Source organism: Protomyctophum bolini, assembly GCF_963924005.1.
Source record: "Protomyctophum bolini genome assembly, chromosome: 12".
Lineage (NCBI taxonomy): Eukaryota > Metazoa > Chordata > Actinopteri > Myctophiformes > Myctophidae > Protomyctophum > Protomyctophum bolini.
Window position 1 is genome coordinate 29,569,294 of NC_137873.1, and position 17,607 is coordinate 29,586,900.

The following is a 17,607-nucleotide window of genomic DNA, read 5'->3' on the forward strand; positions in this document are numbered from 1 at the left end:
GAACTCCCACCAAGGGACTTGGGAAATCAATTAATACAGTTGCAACCACTATATTAATGGCAAGTATTTCATATAGCTTAAGTAAAAAAAACTATCCCTTTAATGTATACCTTATATAAAACGGGAAGAAAGTCAACTCACTCTAAGGATCTTTATCCAGGTGGCTGCTCAATCACTACTGGCCATTCTGTTTTATTACTTGACACAGCTGGTGTTTTTTTAAATTTTTTTAATACATTTTTTTTATACTTTTTGTCACTATGTGGAAGCAAAGTGTTAAATAGAAAAATGTTAAGCCTAATTTTCACTGGCCCGCTTTGGAAAATGAGTCATCGCATAACTGTGAGAGATATAAGAGACAGCAGTGCCCATGAGCATTCATACAAAAACACCACTGTTCCAAGCCTATTTACGTCCAAGCAAGCACGAATGAGTTATAAAATCCCTGTATGATTACCACATCAATGGCAGGATGTCTTTTCATTCAATAGTGGTTTTTTTCCCCCTGTGTGTTGATAACTAATGGCAGCTAACTGATGGCTATGGTTCTGTTGTCAGGGCGACAGCGGAGTAGGCTAGAGCCCATGGACACCATCTTTGTGAAGCAAGTGAAGGAAGGCGGCCCCGCCCACGGAGCTGGACTCTGCACAGGTAATGAATTTCATCAATCTTCTCCAACGAACCACAGCTTACTGGAGCACAACGAACGCTCCTGTGGACTGCAGGGGTTCTCAACCTGTGGCCCTATTGGCCCTAATCAAATAATATAAGAAAGAAAATGGCCGATCTACAAGCTCACAACGCCTCGCATATTTTCTCAATATTTATCTGTGCAACCGAGTGAAACTAAATGCAATGCCTCAACTCCTACATTCCAAGTGCTTGTTCAAAATATGATTATTTGGGGGATCACTGAAAAGGTTTAGAACCACTGATCTACTGCACCATCACTACCACCATCTACTTTACCATTTGTGAGTCGCGGGCACATTTGTATGGGTCCCTTTATTTTATGTTTCCTATATTTGACAAACATTTAAAAAAAGAAAAGCAAAAAAAAAAAGTAATACAAAAACTAAGAAATTCCATATTAATGAGAACCAATGTTTAAGAAGTAGTGTAAATTGCTGATTATGTCGTGAGCTTGTAGATCGGCTATTTTCATTATTTTTTAAACGGGTTTGTGTTCAAACGTGTTTTGATAATGTTCTATAATGACATACCAAAAATAGGGATTTTATTTATTTATTACATTTTAGATTGTCTACGTTTCATAATCGATTACCGGTATATGGATTTGTTCAATTCAATGTTGCACACCTTTGTGATAGCTGTCCCAGTGATTTGATTTTATGCAGAGTCAACCCCACCTATTTTATTTAATTACATTCTGGTGACTTTCCCTTAGTTGGCTGTTTTGTCTACTTTACTAATTTTGACCCAACTTTTTATTTTTATGTATTGCTGCTCACAGGAGACCGGCTAGTGAAGGTGAACGGATTGAGTATCATTGGCAAAACCTATTCTGAGGTTATAGCCTTGATCCAAGAGAGGTGAGAATTCATGGGAATACTTCAGTAATTTCTGACCCATTGCCATAATTTAGAAATGCTGAGATACAGAGCATTTATGTTCCCTTACAGCGATGCTGTTCTTGAGCTCTGTGTGATGCCAAAAGATGAGGACATACTGCAGTTGGTAAGTCAAGTTTCTCTCCTCTCTCTCTCTCTCTCTCTTGCACACTTTGAAACAAGCTATGCTCTGTTTTTGTTTTTCCTTTTTTCTTTCCTTTTCTTTCTTTCTTTCTTGGTAAGTTTGGCCTGTGCATGTGATGATCGTGCCGGAGAGTTGTTCTAGTTTCCTCAGTTGAAGGGCTTGCTGTTGGGGCGGCAGTGATAGTGAGATTCCGTCCCATCAGAGCACTGTATCTGGGCCTGCTAACCAGGCCAGAACAGCATGTCCTCCAGGATGCTGCCTCATACTCAGAGAGATGACCTCATTGGAGGGGTAGAGCCGGCACTTTCCGAAATACACACAAGCTGATGCTAAGCAACACTTATTTTTCTTTCTTTGTCGAGTACTACCAAGAAGACGTATACTGTGGACAGGCTGCATTAATCAGCTGAGGCCTAGAATTGAGACGTAGGACGTGCTTCTGCTTCATTGTCCTGGTTATTTTCTCTAGTTGCCTTGATGCAATATGAATCAACATCAGACACAGTTCAGTTCTCCTGACAGGCTCACAGATCCGTTACCGAAGGCAGTCCCCCACATGAGCCAGCAGATTTGAAGCATCTCAAATTATATTTATTGAATGATCTGGATGGTAAACTGCATTAGACCTCTTCAGTTGCACAGTCCTTTCTTTGTTCATTTCTCAAATACTAACAACATAAATACATATATTATTATTACTATCATAAAGCAAAAGTTTTCTGCCTGATTTATCACATTTATCTCACACTAGATGTTCAGGCCGCTATGTGGACCTCACCGCAGATCCGAACGATATGCCTTTAACATAATTATGGAGATCTCTATCGGTCAGTCCTTGACCCTTTTATGCCCATATATGGATATCCCTGGTGTTTGCGCCTGATGCCATGGCGACACATTGGAGGTTAGACAACAGACTCCATATTATTTCTGCATTGGGAACTCCTTATATGGTTATGGTTGAGTCATGGTGTCATGAGGGTCATTAGCCAATTTTAGAGTGTTTGATTCAAACTGTTCCCGAATATGATTGCCTGGTCCCCCCGCTGGCCATGATTGACATTGGCCTTGATTCTTCCGCACCCGAGTACACTTTATTCAATGCTTTCACATTGCTGCGATCCGTATCCGAGTACACTTCAATCGGTTTGGGTGATCCGCTCCGGGGAACAGTCAAATGGTCCCGAGTGCGAATCTGCCCTTAATATATAGGATGCTGACTGAGCATGTATCCAGATGTTGCCCTTTTTAGTCAGGCCACTGTGACTGCCTGTGACAAAGCACACAGTCAACATGGTTCCCTGCGATAGGTCACAATAGAGGTTAAACTCACCATCATGAGGCTAAATGCTGCCTAAATGTGTGTCGGTTATAAATAGTACTGCTAGAATTGTGTTCACAGCGAGGACTGAACTCTTGAGGTTTATCTTGTGCTTGTTTCAATTTTAAATTAGCTGACATGCAGTTGGAATCTGTGGGTTTCAGTCCACTAGTTCAAAAACAAAAGCACTGGTTGTCTTTTATTCAGCTTGCTTTTTTGATGTGATTTCTATTTTTAAATTCAATAACAATCAAATCGTTTTTATTTATTTATTTTATTGTCAAATCCCTACAATATATAGGTATTGTTATAAAAAATATTCTATCTGTTTGGAACTGATTACGGTAACAAAAAATGTAAAAGATCTGTTAAATATTATTTTTTATCAATTATTGGTGGAGCTGTGGTGACACCACAGCTCAGTGCTGCTTCATTCTAGGACGCACAATGTCACCACAGTCACAGTCTAACATGCACCCCTAACCCCTATATTGACAGCTGATGGTCCAGAGCTGCCATATTAATGTTAACTTTATCCTGTGGAATTTATCCACTGCATGTATCAAATATTCATTTGTAACATATTCTATTAATTACGGTACTTAACAAGAAGAACATTAAGGGGGAAAGGTACCTACTACCTTTGTCGAATATTCTACATATAAAACCCTTTTTTAACTTAAAATTAACCTAAGGCTTTTCTCTGAAACCTTAGCGTAGCTGATAGAAACTTCTCAGAAAACACAAGAGTGGAAAACATTTCCATAAAGAGAGATGACTTCAACTTGAAGGCCCTGTTTGTAATGAGACGGCTGTCTTAGTACTCAAGTATTCATGTCAGTTGCGTTACATACAGTAAAGTATGATAACTTTTTTGGGAGATCAATATTCCAATATTGTCCAACTCTTAATTTACAATTCCGATATCAACCGATACGGCTATCTATCACGAAAAGCCAACAACCGTAATTTCCGGACTATAAAGCGCATCTGAATATAAGCCACACCAGCTAAATTTAGGGAAAAAAACGAATGTGTACATATACAAGCCGCACTGGACTATAAGCCGCAGGTGGCCATAGAGATAGATTTAGAAGGTCCCCTAGTGGCCGTTAGCTGTAAAAATCCATAGATTAGCGGCCGCACCGTTGTATATTATATATTATAGTCCGGAAATTACTGTAATTGTCAGGTACCAACATCAAATATCTATTATTTATTACTTGCGCGCTCTGCTTGCGCAAGTAATAAAATAAAATGGTTATAATTGTGACCATAGGTCACAGATTACTATGAAAAACTGCAAAACCTGTCCGTCACGCCTCGTGACACGCTCCATATATGGTAGCCATACATGGAGCAGACTGGATCATCACCTAGATCTGCATATATGGACCGTCACCCGGCCTACATCTGAACTCAATCCTCAAACCCTTAGATCTGACCTGTTCTGACATTATGTTTATCCTTCCCCACCCGTCCTTCCTCTTCGATGTCTCCCTTTTGAGTGATACCTGTCCATTCAAACTCTAGACGGGCCCGTCCCAAAGTTATTAGCCCAGCTGTGCCTGGCAGCCGGCGAAAAATAGAGTTCTCAACAGGCCCCAACTGGGCTGGCCCGAGGCCCCACCTGGCCTTTCTAATTTGCACACATTATACGCCCTACCCGACCCGAAAACGTCAATTAAAAAATATTGACGGCCTTCTCACCCTCAGGGCGTTTTACTGGGATCAATATATGTAATTAATATCTAATAATTTATATAATACAGTGATGTTAGGTTTTCAATGAAGTGTAGGAACATGCAAGTCGGGAATACACGCCCTACCTGTTGTGTAATACTGTTATCTGATGTAATCGTACACGTTTTCAGCCCCGCGAGCGGTGCGCTTTGCTTTGCACCGCCGCTTTCATTTGCTTCCTTCACCCATGACCACAAAAACCCATCCCTATCAGTAGAGTGAGTGCTCTGTCCGTATGCTGAAGGATCCTGTCCCTAGGGCTTTCCATTATCTGACAGCCTGCTTATAATGAATAATATTATGATGGACTCACTCAAGCTATTTTCGTTGCAAGAAACTGTTCTTGCAAAGAACAGAATCCCTTCTAAGTGACTTGTTAATCATTTAAGAGCATGTTAAGCATGCCATTTGGGTGAAAGATACTTCAGGAAGAAATCAATACAAGTGAATGTCAAGTAATTATCTCCTTTCTCCAAGCATCATTCACCCAATATTTTAGCCATTATTCACAAAGGCTATAATCTCAGCATTTCATCCATACTGTAGATTCATGATATGCATCAAGTCATTTGATATCAAATCCAAGTTATAATTTAGGTAGTAATCAAATCCTGTAAGCATCCCTGTCGCCTTCTTGTTTTCTCTCACCCAGCTCCCCCCCACCTTTTTTCTGATGTCCTATTGGTTGTCACTCTCCGCCCCTTCCCCCTTAAGTTCTCTCTCCATCTCTCCCACCTCCCGATTCCAAAGCTAGCTGTGTGTTGCACATCTGTTGCGCTAGCAGCTTCTTGTCCGAAGTGCTAGCGGTAAAGGGTCAATCTGCCACCGTCCCCAGAAAAAGACAACCGATGTGGACAAGGGGCGGTCTGTCAAAACAGAAGGATTATCACAAGCGCGAGCACAGTGACATTTCCCTGTAGGGGTTGAGGAAGCAGACACGCTGCCTGGAAACGGGCAGCAGTTGCTTAGCAAAGAGATAGTGAACCATTTGGGAGGAGTCTGGAGAGAAACCTATAGGGAATATATGGGGACAACCCAGAGGAAATACTTAGCCAGGGACAAGACGAAGGGAATGGCGTGAAGGAATAGGACCGAAGCAGCTGTAGGCAGCTGACTGTACCCTCTTTTGAACAGGTTGATTCTGAGGGAGCGAGAGCGAGAGGAAGAAGTGGGAGTGGAGGGGAACGGAAGGGAGGGGGCTGTACCATCTGAGCTGAATGTATAATCAGGCAGCTGCTGCCTCCATCATGTGAGCGCTAGCAGAGCGGGGAGAGGGGAGACGGAGACCGGAGGCAGCTTGTTCACTGAGCGTATAGTATTCTGGCTGCAGATGGGTAGCGCAGAGAGATGGAGACTTGACAGCACCGCAGGAGGCAGGGTTCTGCTCCTGCCATCGCACCCAGGACACACTGGCACAAGCAGGTGGCAACGCTAACGTGGCAACCCCTGTTCTCCTCCTCCTCCTCCAGCATCCTGCTGCTGCAGATCTGGGTATATTTTTAGCGCGGTGAAGCCCTGGCATCGTTGTGCCCGTTTCACACTTTGACTGTCCTCAGTCAATCTCTTATTCTATTTCCCCCCCTTTTCGTTGACAATGTGTGTGTTTTGTTCTGCTAGTGTCTTCCTTCTCCTCTGCCCTCTCTCCCCTGGTCTCTTACCGCTCTCGTTTTCACCTGCTCTGTAACGGCAGCCTTTTTCTCTGGAAGCCACTGCTCTGGTAAGCAAGAAACAGCAGGCTTGACAGCCTCTCGTGTTGACATGTTGTGCTTGCCATCTCATCACACATCTTGTCATGCATGTTGCAGTTTTGTATCGCTCATGATGTAGTCTACTGTTCTTAACATCAGGCCTTGGCTCGCTTAGAGAGGCTCCAGTCCAACCTAGTGTTTCTCCTGTCATTCAGCTATGTGCTAGGGTTTGTGATCTGTCGTATAGCTTTTGGCAGTGGCTAATGCACTGTGCCTGCAGTATGGTACCCGTTTGATTGGGCAACCAAGCTGGCATCCTGCTGGCATCTCTGTAGTGTAGAGCCTCGCCCTGTCTTCAATCTCCCTGCCAGATTTCATTATCATGATAAAGGCCATTGACCTCTGAACTCTCTTACCGGCACACTCGTGCTTACAAAGGGAGGGACAGAGACTGGCAGTGAATTAAGTGGCATGCAAGGCTTTATGTAAGGTTGTGCAATTCTCCTCGTAGTGGGGTTAAAGTCCATTTACGTTGACATGTTTGAAAGTTGGAAAATGGACTGCTGTTGGTTTGAGGCTAACCAACTTGTAGTCTGGTACTGATTGCACATTATTCTAATCTAATTGTAAGTGAAAGGGTTTACTTGTGCTGCAACAGAATAGACAGTTAACAGCAATAGAAGATGATCAGAGGTTGTTTTAGTATAGAGGTGGGCATCCTCATCTGTCTTGTCCATCTGCGATCATGGACTTTATGAAGGTGGGTAAACAGCACATTGGCTGCCGGGTGTTGCATGTGATCACGACCGCTCTCTCTGTCTGTGTGTGTGTGGAGTGTGTGTGTGTGTGTGTGTGTGTGTGTGCCTGTGGTGGGCCAAACTTAGTAATTTGATTAGCTTTTCCATTATGCGGCTGATGTTGGCTGATGCATTCTTGTCATGGAATAAATCTAGGACTCGGAACACCACATGAAGGAAATATTTCTAACTATTACAAATCCCATTTCTGGTTCCCACATAAAGCCAGTGGATCCACCAGAGTTTATTTGAACCTCTTTATAGTCAGTAGGTGGTATGCGCTGTGTACTGGCATGGCACAGTGAACATTACCACTCTCTAAATAAGGAGCAGATGAACACTACTGAACTGCTACACGCCTCCGCACTCTCAAGCGGCAACATATGCAGCCCACTCACATGCACACATTAGTTGCTTCTATAATGTGATGCGTGATGTCTTTTGCAATAGATCTTGTAGCACAGTGATGAACATTTCTTTCTTGTAAATGGAGATAATATTGTTACTATTCTGACGTTGCGTTCTCTTTCTCTCTCTCTGTCCCCAGGCCTACTCCCAGGATGCCTATATACGTAGTCAAAGTGCCTACAGTGGAAACGCCTGCCACATCCCCAATCCACCCCCTATATGTTACCCCAGAGTAGACTGTAAGCCTCCGGGCATGGCCCAGGCCACAGACGCAGCCTCCCCAGCAGGCCAAGCGGGTCGGGGACCGACGGTGCCTCCTGATCTTGGGTATCGCAAGGAGATCACGGTTCCCCCTTCCCCGCCGCCTCCCCAGTCGTACCCAAAGAGCCAGACGGCGGTGTGCATGCGTAATGACAGCGTAAGGACTGTGCTGGTCCCTCCTGAAACGGCGCATATAGGCCGCATGGCTCCAGCACAACGAATAGATTACATGGACCCTGTCTTTGTCAGGGGCAGGCCTGGGTCACTAGCTCAATATCCTGTGCCACGGAAAGTTGACGTCTACCCTTCGGGGCCAGGGATGGCTCCTTATGGTGCTCTGCCACCTCACTACCCAGCCAACCACCAGAACATTGACTGGCGGACATACCAAACCTACAGGGAGTACATTGACAACAAGGGTATTCATTCCCATGCCAGCCGAACTATCCAAGAGAGACTGGATAGCCTCCGGGCGGCTGGTCAGAACACCTTCAGCACTACCCAGCACATTCCCAGGGGAGGCTGGGGCCCTCAAGAAATCCGACGCAGGAGCACTTCCCATGACCGCTCCTACCATGGACCCCCGCCCCACTTCCAAATCCCTCCGCGCAGCGCCTCACAGGACCGCATGGCAGAGAGGGCGGCCCAAAGTAGGAACTGGCCCCCTCGCAGTGTGTCTCAAGATGCTCTTACGCACAAAGCCAGGGCACGCTCCACTGACTATGTTGACCCTGCAGAGCTGGTACGGCCCATAGACAGGAGAGGAGGGTACGGCAGGTTGGAACAAGGTACTAGACCTAGCAGGCAGTCTATGCCCAGACAGGCCATGCTCTACAGGCCTTCTGCTGCATATGGCAGCATGCGAGGGGCTCCCAACCCCGCTCTCTACCCTAAAGCACCAGAGCCTCTCCAGACTCGCTCCTCACCCATGCTCTCGGACAGATCCTTTCATTTGGGGAAGAGCTCTAGTGCTGAACCTTCCCCCGCAGACCAAAGAGCTGCTGTCAAAAGTAATCACAAAGGCTACACTAGTAAGCAGCAGAGCCAGAGCAGAGTGCGGTCAGAGACCATGCTGCCCCCTGAGCTGGGCAGAGAGGGGGTGGTGGCAGCGGGACACCGGTCCTCCTCCTGCACTGCTTCCCAACAGAGACCTCAGAGGCCCGGCATCCTCAAGCCCCCTCCTCCGGACCCCCAGAACCAGGTGAACGGACGGAGTCCCACAGAGGGCGTAGTCATGAGAGAGAAGCCTCCTTTGGGTTCGGGAAAGATCCCCAGCCCACTCCGCCATCCATCCTATATCCTGGCTGTGAACGACGACGGGCCAGATTCGTCCGTGGCGTGCTGGCTGCCCAACGACGCGCGGCGAGAGATGCACATGCGGCGTATCGGCGAGCAGCGGGAGCGGCAGACCTCGTGCTCCAGCAACTTGGACGAGTCTCTGGACTCCATTCCTTTCATCGGTAAGAGAACAAGCAAAGGTACAAAGAGCTGCCGTGCTGAGTCACCATGGCAACGGCAGCCATAGCACATGGCAGACCTAGTGTCTTCCATGTGCTGGTCAGTCTGGTCAGGCTGGCCAGGTGAAGGTAACAGTTGTTACCTTCACCTGTAAGTGGCAACAGAAACAATTCAATCAGTCAGTCAAACGGATCACAAGATTTTATGCTTCTAATCTAAAAGTTATTAGTTTTAGCTTTTTCATTAAGTAATAAATACAGTGCTGGTTGGACTTTTACATCTAAATCAATCTGGGTTGGCAGTAAACTAATGAGCTTTAGTGAGCTTCTGGTCTGTTTGGCTTACCACTTTGGAGTGAGGGAGCCTGATGGTGATATGCCAAAATTCTCGCTGTGTTTTTCTGTGATTTTCTTCAGAACTCACTCACCATTAGTTCATAATGTAATTCTGTCTGCAGTGACAGATTTTGACTTAAAGGGAAATACCACTCATTTTTAACACTTTACTATGGCATTAATATACCTTAGAGCTGTTGTGTGGAAAAAAGAAAAAAAAAATCAGCTCTAAGGTATAATAATGACATAGTAAAATGTTGAAAATGAGTGGAATTCCCCTTTAAGATTCATTGTTTGTGTTTAAGGAACCATTGACCTCAACTACATTTTAGGAAATGTGTCTAAAATAAATATTCTTAATTAATAGACACTTGCAGCTTTTGCCTTGCATGAGAACATAACTGTAGCTACAGTGGCAGTAACAACACATGGAAGGTTTCGATGAGGATAGTTCTACTACATTTTTTTAATGTGCAGTCATTGGAGAGCTGCAAATGGCTTTAATGGCAACATCTAAAATGAAACTCTTCAACTGTGTTTAAAGCATTAGTGTTACTTCCTCCAGATAAGAGTCAAAGTATAAAAGATGAAACTTTTCTTTCCACCTCGAGTGCTGAAGAAGCAGTTAGCATTTTAAGAATAGCTCAGTAGATTATGCTGAGGGTGCTGGAATAACACAAATAGTATGCTTTTGGTGCTTATCAGAAAACTCTGTGACCGTAAGTTGTCACCTGCAGGGTTTACTTTTATTCATGCCGCTCAATGCTTTTTCTTCATAATTTCATTGAATTACGAGGGCAGGGGCAATTAAAAGACATAGTTTGCTGATTACTATTTTCAGCCTTAGTTTCATTTATTAGTCATAGGATTCGGAATGGCATATAATGTGTCTAAAACACTTGCCAATGTTCACTTTATCAGTGAGCTATAGAAGCCTAGGTTACAGGAGAACAATGATTTCACCTTCAATATTGTACGCGATGACTATTTTATTACTTAAAATCAGTACAGTGGCCATCGGTAATCATTACATATCCACAAAAAAGTGGCAAATGGCAATGCTCTGCTTTAAGGCTAATTCTAAACGTACTAGTAGTAGAGACCAGTAAATAAGTTTATCCCTGATGGCTGATCTACTTCCTCTTTTTTGGAAGGACATAGAGGAACATTGTGCACTTTGCAGGTAGATCACATTTAGGAACTGGGGCACAGACAGCAACTGCACTGTAGGACTATAGTTAGCCCCCCCCTCCCCAAGGGGAAAGAACTTGATTTCAATGTGTTTTTGCAAGGTAACTGCACCACTCCTTGGCTATTAAACAAATTAAATAGGTAGTAGTAGTTAGAGTCGAGGAAATGTTGTATAAGCCACATGGTTACATGTGCCAGTAACCACTTCAACACTGGTGTTCCTAAATAGTAGAGCTACAAGACCACCGATCAAATATTGTCCAGAAAAAGAAACAATTTAGAAATTGTTTACATTTTTCTTTTTAAGTCTTACCACTTGTTTTCTTGCGTTTGTCACTTTCAGCCAGTGCTGGTGTGAGTGAACTCAAGTATTATTTGACCTGAAACCTTGTCGGAGGATATTTTCTAACAGGAATATGAACATCTATTTCAAACTTATGCTTGATGCCGGTTTTGATGCCCAGCGTTTGGTGTTCTCTCAGTGAACGGAATGTTCAGTGAATAAATCTGGAATAAAACTAGATTGTTGTCTCCGCTAGGCAGAAGACTTGGCCGAAACTATGATTTGCCCCATGTCCATCCATACGTGTTAAACAGCTAAACTCCGGCACCTTTGGCCCGATCAACGTGTAACTGCGCACACCCTCCCTGGATGCCAGAAACCCTGCCCTGCATTTTTCAGATCGGCCTAATATAGAGCCACCAGGAGGCAGACCTTTTCAAAACACATTTTGGGATGTTACTCCTACAGATTTTGGCCAAACATCACGCAAATTCCACCCTACACGCTATTTTGATAAAACAAGCCGATTCTCGTTTTACCTACAACTGGACCGATCTGCATTCACGCACACTCCCTAGAGACCAAGGAAAAACCTCTGCCCTGCATTTTCCAAATCAACCTTTTATAGTGCCACTAGGAGGCCGATTTTTGCTAAACCCATTTTGGACTACAGACTTTGGCCAAACATACATTACGCAAATCGGTACACATTATCCCTATTATAGTCATGTGCTCAACACGGATAAATCTGATTTTACATATTTCATCCGTGAAACTATGCACACACATCTCACGAATCAACATTAATCCCTCAACTTTCTACACAATTCAGAACATTGCTGGCTCACAATAACCTAACTGACCTGTGCTCCGAGAAGCACTTTTTCTAGTAGTAAACCTCTGTTTAAAAGGGTCAGAGTTACCCGTTTAAAAGGCTCTACATTTTCCTTGCCCTTGTGTGCCCGGCCGGCACTTTTACTAACAACGTCTTCTACACCTGTCATGGTCCGTGTCAAAGCCAAATTCATGCTCTGTGATAAAATGGTGTCGCGTGCAAATCGGGCTTAAAAGTACAAATCGGGCTTAACTGGGGCTGTTGAGAAGAGCCGGCAGGCCAGGTGCGCACAAAGCAGGCAGTGACAGTGATGATGACGACGCCGCAACACCACCATACTGGGCCTGGTGCCCGGGCCCACGAGAACACAGCCCTGATTGACCAAGCCTTCATCAATGACCCGTTTGAAAAGCCACTGGTCCTGTCCCTCATCATGTGAGGTCAGCCTGCCTTCTCATGTCCTCGAACGGCAGCGACGGCTATTACGTGCTTTTTCTTCTTTTTTTTGCATAGGCGTAGTATTCGTAGATGCGGATGCGGACACACTGCTATCTTTTTTGTTGGGATGGATCTCAAAGCTAATTATGTTTTAATTATTCTGCGGCGTATCTGGAGTATTGCCACTGCTCCCTGCATGAAATGCAGCGTAAAACCTCAGATCATCTGACCTCATGGCTACGTCTCATTTCGACTGTCTTGGGATGTTATTAATAAGAGATACTTCAGAGGACTCATTTTGTAATGTGGATTTAATTAGTGGAACCTCTTCGCACAAATTTTATGTAAGAGTGGTTTTGCACTCATCAGCAGAATGTTGGGATCTGTCGGGGGAGACGGAATGAGCATGTTGCCTCTTTGTCGTGAACCTGCGATGAGCAAGTGAGTCTGGATGCCTCTTCAGTATGTTGTTGGTGGACAGGCTGGACAGGGTGTTGTGGTGCAGGGCTTGCCAGGAGTGGGAACGTCGATACCTACAGTTGGAGGAACCTGGTATGTTGTGTTTTGGTGTGCTTGACCTTGACATGCAGCAAAAGTGCACTGTAAGCCAATAAACAGTGTTTACACGTGGGATTTACAGGATAGTTAAATTGATCTGTTGGTACGCTCAAAGGCTCGGATAGAAGATGAAAGTTTTCAAACTTGTTACTTTTAAATAATCCCTCACAGCAGTGGCTTATTAGGCCTTCACTGGGTAATGCTTCACACCTATTTGCCCCATTTGAGAATTGGGCACAGACTGGAAGTAGGGCAGTCACTTTTAAATTTAGCTCCAAAAGCCCCATGGCTACAGAGAGCAGCTTTGTACAGTGCTTTTTCAGTTCTGTTTCATGACTGGTCGGTGCTCAAGAGTTCAGAACTTTCTCACAAAAATAGAAATCCCACTTGTCGATAATATCTGTAATCTTTCTTATCGTGTTATTGGTGCAGAGTCCTGCAAACCACAAAGGACGTCTACTTGTACTACTTATACTACTGACCCCGAACAGAGACAAGCATTTTTTTCAAAATGCTGCAGCTAACTTGGACCCAGACCTTTGACGATGACGCGCGGTTGGAGCAGATTTAATTTCTCAGTAACGTGGCGTGTGTGTAGTTGAGCGACAGTGATCCAGAGGTAGGGTAATGGTGATTCAGCTATAATTCCCTGTAATAAAAGTCATGTACTAACGTTTGCTGTGTGATTGCAGATGAGCCGGCCAGCCCAAGTGTTGACCGGGAGGCCACTTCCATCCCAGCTTCCGCTGTGATATCTGTCGCTCCGGCCACTAGTGTGGTTCCTCCCAGCCCCACCTCCTCACCATGCCATGTCATTCGGCGTCAGCTGTCACATGATCAAGGTAAGAGGAACATGTGGAACTGTTACCATGGGAACCCCAAGCATGTAAATCCCTATTCAAAGGAAATAATATTTTGAAACTAATTTGTTTAAATGACCAGTGGTTCCAAAACCTTTTAGCCCATGACCCAAAAGAGTAATTTGATGTCTCCCTGGGACCCAACCTCGTGAAAATGGCATCTCTACAACCTCACGTGTTGTTTGTAGAGCGACTATTTTCACTACTACTTAAACATTTATTTTCTAATTTATGGAATTTATTTTATTTTTATTTTATTTCTTAATGAAATTACCCCCCAAAAAACGAATGAATTAATTTTGTATTTGACTCATGAAAAATTTAGTTTTGTTGGGAATGTTTTTAGGAAACAACAAGTAAAGGGACCCAAAAGAAATTGTCCGGGACCAGTGTTTGTGAATCAGTGCTCTATCATTAAGGAAACTGCAGCAGACCTAGATACATTGTCATATTTCCATTCCAAAATGACAGTATCACTAACGCATCCCATCCCATTTTCCTATTTAAGGCTGCAATTCAGAACTTATTTTCTCGATCGTAATCGATCTGTGTGATTTCACTACGCTTGCATTAAAATAGTTTAACCCTGACATCGGATAGTGCACCTGTTGGTTGAAAACTAGTACATGCTGAAGCTCATTTCTACCCCGGATGCTTTTAGGAAGAGCGTTAGAAATTGCAGCTTTAAAACAATTGCAGCTTTAATATCAGTTAGATTGACACAGACCTCATCACTCTGTAACAGAGTCATACCGTGTGTCTATCTTTGCTGTAACAGAGTCATACCGTGTGTCTATCTTTGCTGTAACACAGACATCATACGTGTGTCTATCTTTGCTGTAACAGAGTCCCTCAGAAATGCTCTCCTGGACTGTGACTCGGCAAACAAAACGGAGCGTTCTAAATCGTACGACGAGGGCCTGGACAACTACCGGGAGGAAGGGAGAGGGTGAGAACATACCACACTCAATCTTGTTGCTGCTCATTTCTTTGTATCGGGGTCATACAATCCATCTTCCCTTCTGTCGTTTTAATATCTGTAATTTTTCACTCTGTTCCGTCTAGGCGATCGTACAGTAAACACGTGCCCGGCCTGCGGGGCCTCAGAAAGGTACGTTACTACAATGCATTGTTGACCATACAGTGACATGTTTACTTGGTCAGTGCTATTACCCATCAAGACCTGAGGCCGATTCTACAAATGTCTATTCTTCTCACACTTTCAAGATTAAAAAATAAAAATAGCAGATGTACAAGTTTGCAGAGCGTCACAAAGTGCATAGAACGTGTCACTTCACGCAGATAGTTGATTGGAAACACATAGGCCTAAATGTCTTATAGTTGAACCACATGAACCCTGGCATGCATATTCTGGGGAAAGTCATAATTGTGGAAAACTAGTCCATACCTTTTTCATATCAAGGCCCATTATTTATTGGGCATTTGAGCCACATACCATTTAGCCTTTCTCAGACCCAAAACTTAGACTATTCTGTTGAGGCTACGATTTTGTCTACAATGAGAGACAACAGGCAAACGTTGATCAAAATAACAATTCTTCTTCTACATTCTCTAATTGTGTAGACTTCTTGTAAATTGAGCAATGCAGATGTTTAACAATAATATAACTGTGAACTTGTAGATCAGCCATTTTCACTACTTTTGCTCAACTCCATTGTATGACAAAGTAGGGCAAAAACACATTGAAATATGGTGGTGCAAAGTCTTTTCGGAAGAACAATGTTACAGCCACCAACAGTAGTAGAGTAGCTAAAGTTTTCACATTCACTGATTTAACTTATTATAGATAATATACAAAAGAGGTTTATGGCTGTGAATGGAACATTACCCCTACAACAATGTATAGTAATGATGTTGAAAATCATTATAGTGTCCCTAACTGGTATTACAGTATAATTCTTTTGAGGTGTTATTTTCTATATTTACTTGACTTGTTACAATTTCACCACTCAAAATACTATATAGGTCTATAGGTGTTAACAACATTAGGCAAACAATTGTTGCTTGGCTCCAACTTTAGGATCCAGTTTCTACACATACAGAATGTTCTGCAGTCAGAGATCATATATTCACCTTTTTTTTGCAGGCTCTGGACGGGCACAAGTCTTCTGACGACTCGGGATCGAGGCGGGATTCTTCCTCAGAGATCTTCACCGATTCATCCAAAGAAGGCTGGCTCCACTTCAGGCAGCTCAGCACAGATAAAAACAAGGTGAGCTCACATATCCACCCTCTCATTCTTGGCGTTCACAGATGTCATTCGACGGGCTCATGTTGTGAATCTCTCTTTTGTCCTCCATCATCTGTGCAGCGTGCTAGCGGCGGGATGAAGTCATGGAAACAGATGTACGCTGTCCTACGAGGTCACAAGCTCACCCTCTTCAAAGACAAGAAGGACGGGGTGTCCCACGCCTCTTCGCAGTCCGACGAGGAACCGCAATCGATCAGCATCAAGGCCTGCCTGATCGACATATCCTACAGCGACACCAAGCGCAAGAACGTTCTGCGTCTGACCACGTCGGACTGCGAGTTCTTGTTCCAGGCAGAAGGAAGGGACGACATGTTGTCTTGGATCAAAGTCGTACAGGAGAACAGCAACCTGGACGAGGAGGTGAGTTCTAGGCTGAAGACGAGGTGCAAGAAAACGTTTTATCTCTCGGGAGACCTTTTGCCTTTTCAGTGTACAGCAGTGTGGAGTGTGAAGTAAATAACCCAAGTCCATTATTTTAGTTATATCAGGACACCTCGGGGTCCTCCGAACATGGCCACTTACCAACAGAGCTGGCCAATGGACAAAATCAAATACTCTGTATTTTTTTTTTTTTTTACCAAATCCATTCATCAATATATTGAGGATATTGTGGGGATGACTATTGGTCCTTTAACAAACATATTTACACAATGACACTTCAGTAATGACTAAGTGATTAAAGGCAAATAATATAACAGCTAGTACTTACCAATGGGGTAAGTTCAGATAATTACACCACTGTACGTTAATGCAGCCTTTAAAACCAGGACGAGATAGCACATATAACATTTAACAATAGTATGATATCCAAAATTCCAGATAATTAGTCTAATATCACAATATCGACAAAATATGAATATATTGAACAGCCAACAAAAAAGAGGGTATGATAAATGGTAAATGGTGTATTTATATAGTAGTATTTCTAGTCCAACAAACAGCAGCTGTAGTCCGTTTATTGTTGTGGTTACATTACATGCAGTTTGAATTGATTAAACTGTTGACTGTGGACTATGTTTGAGCTATCACGACCTTAACAGACTCCTGCTAGTGTCAGTATAAGAATTAATTACAGACGATTCAAATACAAATACCTAAGTAATCTTAACTCCCATGAGACTCTGCACAGTCGCTCCTACGTCTTCCGGATGTTGTGGACATTCATTGATGCATGAAACCCACCAGGCGCCACCAGTGGTAGCGCCCGGACGCTGCTTTTCTTCCGCTCCGTGTTAATGAATGCAGCCGTTCTTCTCACTCACGCACAGACGCTCCACTCGTGCGTGTGAAGTTTCCCTGCTCTGGGCAATAAAACGCATTGAACACGTGCATTCTCATTGAAGTGTATTGGATATAGGATGACCGGAGGTCCCGCTGTGGCCGTGTTTGCTGAGAAGAAAAGAGAGTGTGCTTTGCGACCCTTTTGTTTTGGGGTGGGTTTGG

The 17,607-nt window shown here is 43.8% G+C and overlaps 1 protein-coding gene across 4 annotated transcripts in view; it reads left to right on the forward strand.

Moving 5' to 3' along the window:
* The window catches only part of arhgap21b (Rho GTPase activating protein 21b), a 48,008-nt gene that overhangs the window by 19,896 nt on the left and 10,505 nt on the right, over window positions 1-17,607 (forward strand). For all 4 annotated transcript variants that reach the window (XM_080779166.1, XM_080779165.1, XM_080779168.1 and 1 more), the window contains exons 5-13: window positions 559-651; window positions 1,475-1,553; window positions 1,644-1,698; window positions 7,813-9,394; window positions 13,725-13,874; window positions 14,739-14,841; window positions 14,958-15,003; window positions 16,000-16,125; window positions 16,225-16,524. In XM_080779166.1, the coding sequence (XP_080635292.1) occupies window positions 559-651; window positions 1,475-1,553; window positions 1,644-1,698; window positions 7,813-9,394; window positions 13,725-13,874; window positions 14,739-14,841; window positions 14,958-15,003; window positions 16,000-16,125; window positions 16,225-16,524 (2,534 nt within the window). The remainder of the gene's footprint in view (window positions 1-558; window positions 652-1,474; window positions 1,554-1,643; window positions 1,699-7,812; window positions 9,395-13,724; window positions 13,875-14,738; window positions 14,842-14,957; window positions 15,004-15,999; window positions 16,126-16,224; window positions 16,525-17,607) is intronic.